Source organism: Ammospiza caudacuta, chromosome 2 (assembly GCF_027887145.1).
Source record: "Ammospiza caudacuta isolate bAmmCau1 chromosome 2, bAmmCau1.pri, whole genome shotgun sequence".
NCBI lineage: Eukaryota > Metazoa > Chordata > Aves > Passeriformes > Passerellidae > Ammospiza > Ammospiza caudacuta.
This window is the reverse complement of record NC_080594.1, coordinates 115,996,792-116,011,690: the sequence shown is the minus strand read 5'-3', so window position 1 is coordinate 116,011,690 and position 14,899 is coordinate 115,996,792. Positions and strand designations below refer to the sequence as shown.

At 45.9% G+C, this 14,899-nt stretch overlaps 1 protein-coding gene across 2 annotated transcripts; it reads right to left on the bottom strand.

The window, feature by feature from the left end:
• Window positions 1-3,613: 3,613 nt before the first annotated feature.
• SIK1 (salt inducible kinase 1) lies at window positions 3,614-14,530 on the bottom strand. 2 transcript variants are annotated; one of them, XM_058824930.1, is made up of 14 exons: window positions 14,506-14,530; window positions 14,048-14,252; window positions 13,146-13,262; window positions 10,499-10,562; window positions 10,137-10,298; window positions 9,718-9,842; window positions 9,480-9,603; window positions 8,320-8,543; window positions 7,903-8,052; window positions 7,191-7,313; window positions 6,719-6,944; window positions 5,761-6,036; window positions 5,031-5,265; window positions 3,614-4,251 (listed from the first exon to the last, which is right to left on the bottom strand). In XM_058824930.1, the coding sequence occupies exons 2-14, from the start codon at window positions 14,198-14,200 to the stop codon at window positions 3,834-3,836; spliced, it is 2,397 nt and encodes a 798-aa protein (XP_058680913.1). In that variant the 5' UTR covers window positions 14,201-14,252; window positions 14,506-14,530; the 3' UTR covers window positions 3,614-3,833. The 2 variants fall into 2 exon arrangements, with proteins under 2 accessions (XP_058680913.1, XP_058680914.1); XM_058824931.1 differs by lacking the exon at window positions 14,506-14,530 and having other exon boundaries at window positions 13,890-14,107.
• Window positions 14,531-14,899: the final 369 nt, after the last annotated feature.

Genomic DNA, 14,899 nt, shown 5'->3' with positions numbered 1-14,899 from the left:
AGAGTGAAAACAGTGTACACATGGAAACTGAATCCAGACTCCCAGGGTTTCTTTGTACTTGTTTTTCCTACCATTTCACAGAAATCATGATGCTGGCGGGATCCCTCTATACCCAAGGGTCAGTGATGTCAATGAAAGTTGGTGGAGTTGCACTGATTTGTATCCATTAAGAAGTGACTTTCTCAAATTTCTCAGAACTACTGGAGTTTAAAATAATGCCCTGAGAACCCAGCTGAAAACAACAGTTAGGATTATCCTTAAGTCAGGTCATACTAAAACCTAAGTAAAGATTATTTAGAATGCATACATTATTTTTTAAGAGTTGCAAAATTCCTAACTTTGGATGGTCATGTTGAAAACACAACCCTGGAAAAACCTGTGTGTGACACTTTTCTATCAGTTCAGGAGTCACAGCAAATGCACAAAGAGCTCTACAGATTCCAGCTCAGCAAACAACTACTTTAGAAAGCAAAATAAGTAAATATTATCTCTGTTTCCCCACAAGCTTCTGTTTAACTTCTTGGATTTACCTTTCCATCACTCTCCCTTTCCTTCAAAATGTGATAGGTGGAGTTTAAAATAAAAACTTCAGGATAGAAAAAAATTGATTCCTAATTTCTTTTTAAAAAACAATATTGCTTGGGGGGTTTTTTGGGTATTTTCCCTGAGTGTTTGTCAGGTCAAACTAAAGCTTTTCAATATTTAGGGGTCCCTTTGCAGCCAAAATCATTCCTTGCTCTCATTGTGACTGCACGAGCTGAATACAAAGCCCTTTCAGTATTTTTTTAACTCTCAAGTTACATTTTACAAGACACAATCCACTCTCCCCTGTGACTCCCTCCCTCCCTTTGCTGTCTCTCAGGAACTGCCCTAATCTGGCTGGGGCTGTCCCAGCTGAAGGTGACACTGAGGGAGGGAGGGAGGGCCCATCTGGTGACACCACCACTGCCCAGACCTCTGGTCCTGCTGCATTTTATAACCCGATTACCCCAGACTTGGTGAATTCAGACAGATTGCCTACCAGCAAAACGCTCAATATCCCATTATCAGATTTGTGGGCCCACCATCCCTCTTCATTTAGGATGTAATAGAAAGTGTCAGCAATGTCCTATGGAGTTTGGCTTGAAAATGAGTCTTGACTATGCAAATCAAAAGTGCACTGGGTAAAGATACTGCACAGAATCACAACAATTTTAAAACATTTTTTATTTAAATATTAAATAAAACACATCAACTAATCATTTTGGTGTACACCTCTCATTTTAACATAAGAAATAAAATGATTGTTCAGTCATGATAAAAAATAAACTATACATCTCAATTAAACCAATCACGTAGTGTCTTTAAATACCCTATTGCATTGCAGTCTGCAGAACAGCACTGTCAAGATATCTACAAAAAAAAACCCCAGACTTTTAAAATGACCTCTTCTGCTCCAGCAATAATTCCAAAGAGGTTCTACAGCAATTGGAAAAGAAAAAAAAAATACTATGAAAGTAAAGTGCTTGTCATTGCTCAGGACAGGAAACAAAGAATCTGTGGCCTTTAGATCCATGGCATTAAACAAAACACAAATTGAGGAGGAAGTTCTGTGGTTTAAGTACATGTGCTACCCCTTCCAAAACTGAAGGCCAAGTTGCTGCTTTGTAACAAGCTGGCTTCTTCTTGCCCTCCTCTCCAGCTATCTCCATGCAATCTCTTTTTTGGGTTGGGTTTTTTGGGGGGTTGTTTGTTTGTTTTCTTTTAAACCCACACTACAAATGAGCATGAGACTTTGGTGTTTTCTCTGCTGCAAGGCACCACTCATTAACAGGAGTTCAACTCGAGCAATTTTCTGTCACTTTGAAGCTTCCAGACCATGGAGCAGCAGTGGCAAGCTGGAGATGCACCAATACAGACACACAGATATAACACACAGATAAAGAGGTTTTTTGTGGAGACCCACAGACAGAACCACATGACATCTTCAACTCTTCCTACTCCCACCAATTAACCTGGTCAATCTTTGGCTTTTTTATTTTTTCCTTAAAAAAAAAAAAAAAAAAAAAAAAAAACCAGCTAAACAAACCAAACAAAAAAGAAAACCCAAAAAAAACCCCAAAACAGGTCTCTATATTATTTTCAAATGTGTAATACTGCAGGTTGCATGAAGCCAAGGTAACTTGAAGGCACCCTGTGTCATACTAGGGAGATGGGTCCTTTAAGCATTTAGACAGAATGCAGCTACACTCTGACACTCGGATGGCAGCTCCCAGCCAAGCTGTCTCACTGTCTGCTCACCTGCTTCCAAAGTTTGCCTGCACTCCCCAAGTCATGTCTGTAGGATCACAGCCTGTCCTCCCTTTAAACCTCAGCACAACCTCTATTGACACCAACAGAAGTCATGGTCTGCCTCAGGAGGGGACTCGGGGTTTATACCAGAAACACAACAGAAGCATATTACAAAATATAAAAAATAACTAGTGTTATATAGTTTTCTGCTTCCTATTTATATACATATACAGCATTAAAAACCATACGAAAAAACACCTACCTAATGCAAAACCTTGTTTTGCTAATATGCCAAAAAACAAACCAACCAAAAACAAACACCCAAAGATTGTGCTGTTTTACTCACTTTTAATACAGTTTTGTTCAGAAAAAGCTGTACTCCATTAGAGTAGAATTCTGTTCTAGCCTATTCCTTTTGTCTTTGTCAGTATATAATTATAACCTCAATATTGCACATTTCCCCAAGAGTCAGTTCTGTTTGGACCCTGATAATGAAATGCATAAAAACATAATTAGCAGCGGAAATAACGATGTGCAGCACTAAGAAATACCCCTCAGGCAACTTTGTAGGCAACCTCCAGGAGGGCTTTTTAAAAAGAAAACCCTTCCCATTACCCCACAGGTGCTGCTGCTTCCCTCCTCAGTGCCTCAGCAAGAATATGAATAAAGTTAGAGTTTATAAAAAGATTCTTAAAGATTACCCAGACCAACAAAATATGGGCATGTGTGCACCTGAGTGTATGTACACACACACCACTCCCAAACAAACATCCCTGCAAAAGACCAGGCATTATGCAATTTGGATCCTGATTACCAAGGGATACATTTCCAATAGTTACTGCTTCTGTACTAATTAGAAGAGCATGCTGAGCTTTTCCAGCTGATGTATCAAGCAAGAAGTTCGCAGTTTTCATTTAAAGTATGTGTATCTGGGAGGTGTGGAATGGGGATGTTCGTTCCTTTAAATAAAATGAGTGTTAAGAGGAGGGAAAAGGAAAAACAACAAATGGCAATGCTTCCATTTTTGTCTCCTATGAATGCATAATGCTGCATGCCACTGGTTTTCTGTTTATTTTTTTTTTTTTTTAAAGAGGTAATCATCTTCACAAACCCATAAATGAATATTGTGAAAAAGGGAGGCTCTGGTCCCTTCTTTGAAAAGCCTCTCCCTGCTGTGTCACCACTATTGACAGCTGCTAATCTTGCATAACAGCAGAGCTGTATTGGTCTGACTTGAGTACAGTACCGAAGAGTTCTTCCCCAACCACATCCCTCCCTGCCCCCACAAATGCCCCACCCATCTGCCCCATCATTATTTTTTTTTCCTTTTTAAAAAAAAAAAAATCAGTTTCTATTCGTATTTGTTCAGTGCAAGAATAGTAGAAGCAAAAAGACATACATATTGCTTGTTTCAGTCCTATAAAGTTGCCAGCTTTCTGAGCCAGACAGCCTCTTCACATACTTCAAAATTTATTGCTTCTGAGAGTCACTCGTCCCCACGCCGCCAGCCAGCCACGGAGCAGCGGTGAAAGCTCCCCTGCAAAGAGAGCAGCCTGAAGCTCTCACTTGACCAGCACACACTTGCCCAGCTGGCTGGAAGTCAGATCCTCCATCTCACAGTCCCCGTGCTGCAGGGTGACAGTGTCATAGCTCGGGGATGGCGTGGAGAAGCTCTGCTGCTGGGAGAAGGGGGCAGCCAGCGGGGCCGCGCTGCTGCTGCTGATGTACAGGTGAGTGTCCAGCAGGTGAGCGGCTGATGACACTGGGGACACGCTCAGCCCCAGGAAATGAGGTTGGAGCAGTTGGCTGCTGCCAGCAAAGGCCAGCTCAAAGGAGTTCTCTCTTTGCAGCTCTGACAGCAGAATGGAGTTGGAGGCTTTGCAGGTTCCGTCAGAGGAGGGGATGCTGCTTGCTGCGGGTGTCTGGGAGGTCTGGGGACAAGCTGTGTGGAGTAGTTGGTGATGCTGGAACTGGAGCATTCTGAACAAAATCCAAGAGGAAAGAGGTTAGTTCTATTCCTATTCCATGTTCTATTCCCTCCTTTCTTGCCCCTAACCTTGACCATAACTTTCCCCTTTGTTTCCTTCTATCAAACCCCTCCTTAGCCCAGCCAGCACAATCAAAGCAAGCTGCCTGTGCCTCATTCTGTCAGAATTCCCTACCCCTTCTGCCAGAGGGCAACTGTCACAACCAAGTTTATCTGGTCACGATTTGGCCACCTAATAATAGATGTGCTAGAGACAATGTGTGCAGATAAACCGGAAGCTCAATTTTCCATCTCACTTCTATGGGAATGAAGAGGTGCCACCACACATGACATTTGAGGCCACTGGAACTGTGCCTCCTTTGTGGGCTGTAACTTTTCCAAATTACAAGGTCTCACTTCCTTGCCATGGGAAAATTACAGGAGGAGGCAGAGGAGGAAAGAAATCATTCCCAAAACTAACAAAGAAAAACACAGCTTGCAGTAGGGGAGAAGCAATGTTTTCCCCCACACTACCAAACTGCTTCTCAATTCAGCAACCTCCAAATATTTGAACATTGAGATTTTTGAGTGGAATTGCACGTCCTATGTTACATGTGCCAGGGCAGGAAGCCACAAAGGAAGCCGAGCAGTTTACCCACTGCCACACAGCAAAGATGGATGGCAGGAACCCCCAGTGACCAAACTCCCAACCTCTTTTGCTGTGTTTACCCCTCCTTGCTTGCCCTTAACCCAAAGCAAATGCAATGAAAAGGCACCAAAGCTCCTCCCTCACCTCTGCTGCTGCAGCACCTCCTCCAGGAGGCTTCTCCCCTCTCTGCTGCTCCCGCTGCTGCTGTACAAGCAGGTGTTGGGCTGCGTGTGCTGGAAAGGGCTCATGGCACTCCTTGCTGCCCGAGAGGAGGAGGAGGACTGACACACCTGCCGAGCAAAGCCTTTGATTTTATTCAAGCCGAGGAACCCCTTGGCTCGAGCGTTCTTCCGCAGCTGCTGCCTAAAAGCCTTCAAGCCTGTGGGACACGAGGAAAAGAAATGCACTTTAATCCTCCTCCTGCTTGCCTACAGTACAGATCAGCCTTTCTGGGCACTGCCTTCCTGGGTTGGAAGAGACTCCAGTTCACCCTCTGCCTGGTGGTCAGAGCAGGATTTAGGTAGTGAAACAGGGACTGGGACAGCTGCACCCTTGTGCAGATGGACGTGCATGGCAAAGGAAAAGCCTGAGAGAAATCATGACGTTGTACACTCCGTATTTTAGGAGGAAGGTGGAGCCTGCCATCCCACTCACGGCAGCAGAAATATCTCCATGGGCAGGCTGAATCAGTGTCTGAGAACCTTTCCCCAGGGCATCCCACCCTCCCTCAGGGCCCATGAACATAGGAGGCAGAATATCCAGGTGTCCAGCCTCAGTGTGACACTATTGAGCAGCAAGTCTCCCTGCACCCTACCCTTTCCTAGTGGCTTTGGGAGGGTGCAACTCCCCAGCAACAAGGCCAGGAAGGCATTACCTTGAGTTAATGAGGTATCAGATGCTCGCCTTCCTTCTTGGAAGCTGACAGGCAGGAGAGAAGCACCTCCCATGCAGCCCTGGACTTGTAACACGGGAGCGTCAGACTGGGAAGCGAGGAAAGGCGACGTCATCCTCGCTGTGGCCGGGCTCCCTGTCATTACTTGACCTGCCAAACAGCTGCTCAGGGCCACTGAGCTGTCATTTGAAGATGAAGTAAGGCAGCTGTCTGAGCTAGTTCCCTCTGTGGGGCTGGCAGAGGAGGAAATGACTATACCTATGGAAGGGAAGGAAGGAGAGAAAGAACATTCCCAAGATGAGTACAGGAAGGAACAAACATGACATCAGAGCCTTCTGCCCACCTACACTGGCACTAATAAACAGCCTTGAGCTGGAGAGGTGTCCAGCAACTCCTGTTGTCCCAGGGCTTGACTCCAGCAAGGGGTCAACAAATCAACAAATAACCTCAGTTTGGGCTCCTGTCCAGCTGGCCAGCAGCACCAGCATCACCAGGCAGTGCTGGATCAGGCACACAGTGTTTTTTAGCACAACCAGGATTACTGTTTTGTGAACAGTTGTGCTTATTTAGTTGGTTCACAGGGTCTGGGTATGTACCAAACTCAATCAGTGAGGTGTTTTTTGTTAAATTCAGGCACTTTTTCCTCCCCCAGTACAACAGCAGAAGCAAGCAGACCAGGTTTGTGACCTGCTTGTGAGCATGCTCCCCTCTGAAGAGATCTAGGTGAAATACAACAGCACAACTTCTCTTCCCTAAGGGCCCTGCTTATCTGTAGGAAGGCAGAACTGGAGGGCAGAAAACAAACCTCTTTTCTAGGCTTTCCTACCCTAGTCAAGGTGAAATCAGCACACTCTCCCTCAGCATCTGGGCTCTATGGCACTCCTTCTCTGCTCTTTTCCCCTACCTACAGACACCCTTCATCTCTCCCAGACTTACTTACATGGAGGGACATGCTGATAGAAATGGGTGGTCACTTCTGCCAGGGTGTGCCTCCTGCTGGTGTTGCTAGGGATGCAGATGGGGTGGTCATATGCCTTAATTTCATCTTCCAGCTCCTTCTCTTGCCTCACTTCCTCGCTGATGGTGGTCTCCAGCAGGCTGTTCGGGGAGATGGAGCGGTTCCGGAAGAGCCCGTTGAAGTTGGTGTCCACAGGGAAGAACACAGGCTGGAAAACATGCCAGACCACAGACTTCAGGGTCTTTTCCTTATTTCTGCACTACCTTTTAATGCTCTCCACAATTCTATGGCATGTCTCCAGTAGGAATATTGTTTGAGAGGCTACGTGACAATGTGTCCAAATGCCAAACCAAACATAGGAGGGAGAGAACAAAAGTCACAACGTCCATTGTTGTGGATTGGCAGAACAATGAAAAAAAAAGAAGCAACACAGAGTTTATCAGGGAACACCAACCTGTAATGGGTTGCTTATGTCACAGTCCATTTCTGCCTGCAAGGATGGCTGAATCAGGCTCTGAGGTTGCTGGTAAAGCAGAGATGATCGCAGGGTTTCACTAGTGAGAGTGTCCTGGGGCATCTGGAGAGAGAGCAATGCACAGAAGCCATCACACACACTGCAGTTCCACGTGACTTTTCAGATACTGGAGAGTCACAGATTTTCAGAGCCACCTTCCCTGCAAGCTCTCTCCTCATGCTTTCTATGAAAATGAACAAAGCTAATCCATCAATGCCAACACAAACACAGAACTCCTCCTCCTCCTAAGTTAGGCAATTTAACTGGAAGTGCAATTTGCAGAGGCACCCAAACCACACTTTAAAGGGGATGGGGGCGAAGAAAATAAAATGAATGTCAGAAAAACACATTAAGTGACTCATGGAGTACTTCTACAGGATATGCAACAAAGAAGCGTAACCAAGTCATGCCTAAAAGGGCAGATTTCCATGAGAAGTCTAATCCTGTGGCTCATTATTGACCTGCACTGGAGGCAGACTATTCTTTGGACCATGACCCGCGGTCACTTGCTAGGAAACAGGGCATTAATATTCACTCAGCCTCATGCTGAAGAACAGCAGGCTGTGTCCTGTCAGAGGGCACCACTATCAGAAATGGTTTTCAGAAGCTTGGCAGCTGCATGAAAGGGAGATGCAGAGGTGCCTCCGCTCACCTCAGCGTTGGTGATCTCGGAGCTCCGGGGCCGCGGCTGCCGGCCGGCTGCCGGCCGAGTGGACACCTGGCTGCTCCGGTACTCCTTCAGACGCTCCAGCAGCAGGTAATAAATGGCAGCAAAATGGTTGTAACTGCTGTTCTGCAGGGACTGGAAGACATTGGAAGGGCCTTTTTGAGTCACAGGTAACTCAGGATGTAAGCAGCCAAAACTCATCACTAAGGGCTCAGAGCAGCACGCTCAAAAAACCAAGCAAAATCCAGAAGGGCAGTGAAGATTTTTTGCTATGACACCAGATCAAGGCCACTCATTGAATGACCCATGACTGCACCACTGGCATTCTGGTGGTCACTGGAGAGGTATCTAAAGAGCAAGAGATGTATCTGGTGGAGATGTATCTAAAGGGCAAGAACTCACCTCCACAGTCCTCTGCCTGTCGATGCCAAGGGTTTGCATGATCCCGAGGACCTGCTCGTTGTAGTCACCCAGGTTGGAGTTGTAGTTTTGCATGGAGAAGGACAAGGACTGCTGCTGCTGAAGGGAGGAGTCAGCCTGCATCCACTTGTGCTGCTTGATCTGGGAGATGGTTATCCGCTTGGTTGGGTCCACAACCAGCATCCGTCGGATTAGTGTTTCACAGTCTGGGTGACAAAGACAAACTCATGAGCAAGGGGCCAAAATGTAACAGCCCAGCCCCAGGTCACTGCTAAGAACACTTCCCAGCAACAGTGTAAGATGCCTATGAAAACAGGAATTAAAGGTTTGGGGGCAGCTGATGACTGATCTGACTATCAGATATCCCAGACAGCACAAGAGATGTTCACGTGCATATCACAAAAACAATATCTCCCTGCAGGAAATGAAGCTGTACTGGATACCAGGTGGCCTTGCACCTTGTACAAGAGCTGGTTTTGAGAGGATGCAGGTTTGATGGCATTACGTGCACATAAAATAGGTCAGAACTTAGCACAGAACCCCATCACATACAACTTCCTGGTCCTGGCCCTATATTGCTTATTTACTTATAACCAGGAAATAAAGCTGTTCATGGCCATAACTGATAAACTTCAGACTTCAGCAGTTATCTCCACGTGACAACAGAGGCACGTTCCCTTGGTTTTGAAACCAAATCAGAGAGAGGTGATAACACTCTTCAGTTTCACGTTTCTCATCAGACTGTTGGAGTTCTCAGGAAACACTGCCGAGTCCCCTATTCCTGCTCTCCTTGGCAGCGCAGCCACACTGGAACATCCCTTCTGCATGGCTAAAATATCTTAGGAGAACTACACCTATGTCAGCATTGCAGGCTAGTCTCATTAAAATCCTGCTTTCTCTCTTTTCTGAGTGATTATTACTCCAGCTAGGGAGTCAAGTATTTTTGTAATCCATAGGGATATTCTAAGAAAGGAAAGTACAGCTTTTTAGATGCACCACAAAGCTGATCCCAGAAAAGAAAACATCTTCTGTCCTACAGAAACTACTGGATACATAAAAAACAAAATAATTGCCAGCTGCAAACTGGATAGCTACTCCTTTATAGCACCTGTTCTAACATTAAGGATCTGAAATACAAGCACCTTCGGACATGAAGTAGGGGATGCGGAACCGCCCCTCCAGCACTCTTTGCCTCAGAGTTGGTAAATTGGGTCCATCAAAAGGCAGAGAACCGCAGACAAGGACGTACAGAACCACCCCAAGGCTCTGCCAATAGAAAACAGCACAGCACATGAGTGACTCCAGAAAAAGCAACGATTCTGAAGTCCCACAGACCCTCACAAGGTGTGAAATGCAGTTTCTGAGGAACAGCAAGCTCACCCATATGTCAAGGTGAGGTCCTTCATATTCTTTGCCTTCGAAAACTTCTGGAGCTGCATAGGGTGGGCTTCCACACCAAGTGGAGAGGGGCTCTCCCGACTTGTAAAAGTTTCCAAAGCCAAAGTCTGAAATAATGGTGAAAATCTGGGGTAAGACAACAACACTCAACCACATACTAATATTTCAGAAGTAGCAGAAAAATGGAGAGAAAGGAACAGATGTGTTGCTTTGTTTTCTGCCTGTTCATTTAAGCTACTCCCTTCTGTTCACAAAATCTGTTCCAAGAAATATCTGTAACTCTTTGTTTTATTTTCACTTACAGAAACACAAACACATTTACAGGATCATCCTAGGGAAACCCAAATGTCTAAACAACACGCCTGATGTTCTTTATAAAGTGACCTCCTATTTCCTAGTACCTGCTAATTTGATATTCATGTTAGCATCCAGCAGGAGGTTCTCTGTTTTGAGATCCCTGTGCACGATGTGGTGGCTGTGACAATATTCCACAGCTGAGAGAATCTGCCAGAACTTCTTCCGTGCTTCGCTCTCGCTCAGGTGCCCGTTGGAGGTCAGGTGATCTGCAGACAAAATCAGAGAGGATTTAGAAACACCCCGAGGAAATTTGTCATAATCCTGCAGGTGCTGTGCTTGCTGTTTGACAGCTGACAACACAAGCCCCAGGTGTTTAATCAGAATGTATCTGTTACTCAGGAATGACAAAATAAAGCCATGGGTTTCTAAATCTAAGGAACTGTGAGCTCTGTCAGTGAGGACTTACCAAACATTTCTCCATTCTTTGCAAACTCAGTAACAATGTACAGCATATCTTTTGTCTCCATAACCTGTGAAGACATGAAAGAACACAATTTGAAAAAAAAAATAACCAGAGCTCTATAGTTTCATTTATTTTTCTATGTGAATTCTCAAACATATCCATTCAAATTCATATTTGCTGCAGCAGCAGTAAAAGCATCCAATTTACACCACAGAGTTCTTTCCAAGCAAACTGGTAATGAAAAAGATAACAAATCAAGGCTTATTTGCCTACATTATAAAATGGCTTCCCAGGCCATTGTTCTTCTCACCATTACCAAGCCACCTAATCTCTGTAAGAGAGCAGATGAGTGTTTAGATAATTTCATACACTCTCCTTTTGTTAAAATATGCATATATAGTTTTATGACATATTCTGAGCAAAGAAACGTAGAAGTTTATCTAAAGTTTTCTTTGTTTCAAGGCTAGTGGGGGCTCAGATCAGCAGGGCTAGCTGCAAGCTGGACAAAGCAAGAAGTGCTATCAGACCCCCTGCTCCTGTTTGGAGCTGGCTGGGACATGGGGAGCCTCCTGTGCAAGTGATAACAAGCTGCTGTTTGTGTAACAGCACTGCTTGATGCACATCAACAACTGTCAATATATTGCCTATCAATCTAGTATCAACTTGCTTTGATATTTCACAATATTTGCCTTTGGAAGAAAATAAAAAAGAATAACTAAAATCCATATGATGAATGAGAGATGCTGAGCGTTTCCAAGTTCATCTTCAGTTGCCGCAGCACACCTTTGAAATGTTGTATTTCAGAATGCAACATTTCCCTGGAAACATTTCCCTCTCACAAGCAGATACTTTGTTTTGAAGCAGGAGGCTCACAACAGGTTAACAATCCAAAAAGCCTCAATTCTACTTCAAAGGCTGTAACTTCCAGGCTCCCAACATGTAACCTTTTTCAAAGACTCTTGTCCTCCCCTCACTACAAGTACACACAGACACGAAATGAAAATAAACAAACAAGGAGCAAAGGAAGAGAGGTTCCCAGTTTAAAAAACTGAAGGAAAGTGTTCTGGGAAACTTGCCAGCTGAATGAAATTAAGACGTGGTGCTGAAACTAAAACAATGATGAAATAATACAAGAACACACACCCTACTCTGGTATGTCATCTAATTCCATCTCTGCTTCTCAGCCTCCATCAAACAGGTAAAGCAGTAACAACAACAAAGAAAAGAAAACTTCACTGAAAAGAAATTATGGTCCCCTACCAACGTCACCTGCTGCATCAAGTGAAGTGGTTCAACGAGATGGAATTTAACCTGCTTTTCTAAATGCTCTGAAACAGTATTTTCACCCACATCATTCCACTGAAATGAACTCAACCGAACTGTTAGAATGTTTCTGTGTGTCCTATACTGCCCCGTGGGCAACCCTGACGTCAGCCCTCAACACAGAATCATTCTTGTTATGATGGCTAACACTATAAATACAAACACTTCATGTGTGTCAAGGTCTTTTATAATAATGCCTTGCCTAAGCACCTGCCTTACTGGCTCTTCAGCCTTACATGTTAATTAAACTTTTTTTTTTTCTTTTTTATTTATTTAAGCTAACAAAGCCAGCAATAAGATCACAGCTGATAATAGTGTTTACTACTGCACATGGACTTTCAGACCTGCTGCTTCATCCCATCTCCACCTTTCTCCCCTCTGCCCTTTTAGACAGGTCCAGAAAGACTGATAGCTCTGCCCTGCTCATGGCAGGGGCTTGCACCTGATGACCTTTAAAGGTCCCTTCCAACCCAAACTGTTCTGTCACCTTAAATCCACAAAGCATTGTTTAAATGATTGAGAGGAACTTACACCAAAGGCTATGTAGATCTAACGTTTAGAATTTGCAAAGCAGCCCTTGCTCACAAGACAAATGTGATCCTGCTTTCTGCACAACACATTCATTTGTTCCCACGGTTAAAAATATCCATCAGTGCAGAAACTAAACAAATCTAAACCAAAATTCACGTTGTGAAACTCTGCAGGGGAAAGATACTTAAAATACACTTTTAAAACTACACAAACTGCAACAGAACAACCAAACAGGTGATTTTTGGACATATTCTAAGATACCAACATTTACCACCTTTTCCATTTTCACTAATCTAATTCTTTGATTAAGTTTCCACTTAGACTTTCTACTTAGATTCATTTGGTTTAATTGTTGGTGATTTAAAATCCCTTCCACTTAAGGCAAAGTCAACTTTAGTGCTTCCTTCTCTACCACCCAATGTGAGTTTAAGTCTTCCTCTCATCTAAAGCAGTAAGAAGTTCCAGTCCTCTAAACTGGGAAAAGCAGATGAGGTAGGAAAAGCAAGTTTATGATAGAAGTTCAGCTAACCCATTCCTCAATCTGAAACAAACGTCAGCCTGGCTTCAACTTTGTAAATTTTACAATGGATTTTGTCAAAAAGCTGTCTAACACCAGAATCTTGTTCAAAGAATGAAGAATGACTTTGAAGACGTCCAGTTTACTTCAAATGCTTTTCAAAAAGTATTTCAGTATTTCAACATGCTTTCCCTCTACAAATATTAGATGCAAAAATCACATGCAAGAGACCACAAGCATATTTGATCTACGTGCTGCACTTCAAAGGTGGACTCTTACCTGATATAGCTTGATAATGTGGGGATGATTCAAAAGCTTCATTATCTGAACTTCTCTATAAATCTTCTCCAGGTTGCTTGGGTCTAACCTTGTCTTGTCTATTATTTTTATTGCAACCTGCAAATTTAAATAATAACAAAACAACCCCAGGTATTACAAAACAGGTACTCTCACTGTTAAGATACCTTAAAAAAAACAACAAAAAAAAAAGATACACCCCGCACGAACACACCACTCACAAAATCCAAGTAAAGTAGCTTTTAAAGTAGCTTTTAAAGCTCAGACTTGACAAAGCTGATTCTGTTTTTCTGAACTGCACAGAATTCACAGCACAGAACGTTTTCGTTTTCCTTTTCTACGTCAAAGGATTACACGTAAGGTAGCGAACAGAACTGCAGAAATTAGCACTGGACAGGATTCTGTAAATCTTTTAATCCGTCCCATGCCAGTGAAAAACAGATCCCTTTAACAGACTATCTCCTGCTGTAGTGGCTGAGGCAGTTTTGACTTGCACCAGAAATATAAATACGGCTGCACGTCCAGGAAAAAATTATTTCTGCAAATAAGACCCGGGTTCTTTGTTCTTGAAGACCACTGAATGAAAAAAAAAAAAAAAAAAAAAAAAAAAAACCACCAAAAAAACCCCAAAAAACACAAAACCCAAAAAGCCTGAAGCATTCAAGAGATCATTAATTTGCACGGTGTTTCTAGCAAACTGAGAGTAACTCAACAGAGTTACAGTACCACAGAACTGCGGGAGCTGGGTTTTTTGCATGCATTCTTGCCGAGTTTCAATTCCACACGGCGGCAGAACTCGCAGCCGCTGTCCCGCGGAGGGCGGCATCACCCGCGGGGCTCCGCGCCCGCTCCCCGCGCCCCGAGCGCCGGCCCCGCGCACCCACCTGCGTCTTGGTCACCCTGTGCCGGGCCAGCTTGACCACGGCGAAGTTGCCTTTCCCCAGGGTCCTCTCGATGTCGTAGAAGCCGACTCGCAGGGGCCGCTGCTGGCCGTGCGCGGCCGCGGGCGCCGAGGCGAACTCCGACATGATCACCATGGCTCAGGCGGGGAGCGGGCAGCGACTCAGGACGGCAGCATCGGCGCAGCACCTGCACGGACACGGCAGCGCCTCAGGACGGGAGCATCCGCGCAGAGCCCGCCCGCACACGGCAGCGCCTCAGGACGGGAGCGCCCGCACGGACACGGCAGCGCCTCAGGACGGGAGCACCCGCACGGACACGGCACCGTGAGCCGCGCTCCGCTCCGCCGGCCCTGCCCGCCCCGTCCGCGCTGCCGCCGCCGGCCCCGCTCCCCCCGCGGCCGCGCAGAGCCCGGCGGAGCGGCGCTGGAGCCGCCTCGTACCTGGCGGGCGCGCAGGGCTGTGAGGGCGGGCGGCCGCGCGTGCGAGCGAGCGAGTGAGCGAGTGAGTGAGTGCGGCGGGGCGAGCGCGCTCCGGGGGGCAGGCGGCACCACGCGGGATGTCCCGGCCCCCCGCCCTGCCCGCCCCTCGCCTCCATGCGCGCACCGCCCGCCTCTTCCCCCGCCCACCGCCGAAAGCCGAGACGGGCCCATTGACGTCACTTTGACGCCAGCGAGACGCGCGGCCGGGCGCGGGGCTGGAGGGGAGCGGAGACACCGGGACGTTGCCAGGGAACGGGCGGCGCTGACGCGGGCGCTGATGGAGCCGTCGCCCGGGAGACCCGGGGGGGCGGTGACGTCAGGGCGGGGGGAGGCAGGGATGAGGGGGGGTCGGGGG

Excerpts from the sequence above, each read along its gene's own strand:
- SIK1 (XM_058824930.1), bottom strand. The coding sequence starts at position 14,200 with ATGGTGATCATGTCGGAGTTCGCCTCGGCGCCCGCGGCCGCGCACGGC. Across the intron at positions 10,563-13,145 it reads ACATTATCAAGCTATATCAG|GTTATGGAGACAAAAGATAT; the intron begins GTAAGAGTCCAC and ends ATGTCTTCACAG. Across the intron at positions 4,252-5,030 it reads GAGGTGCTGCAGCAGCAGAG|AATGCTCCAGTTCCAGCATC; the intron begins GTGAGGGAGGAG and ends GATTTTGTTCAG.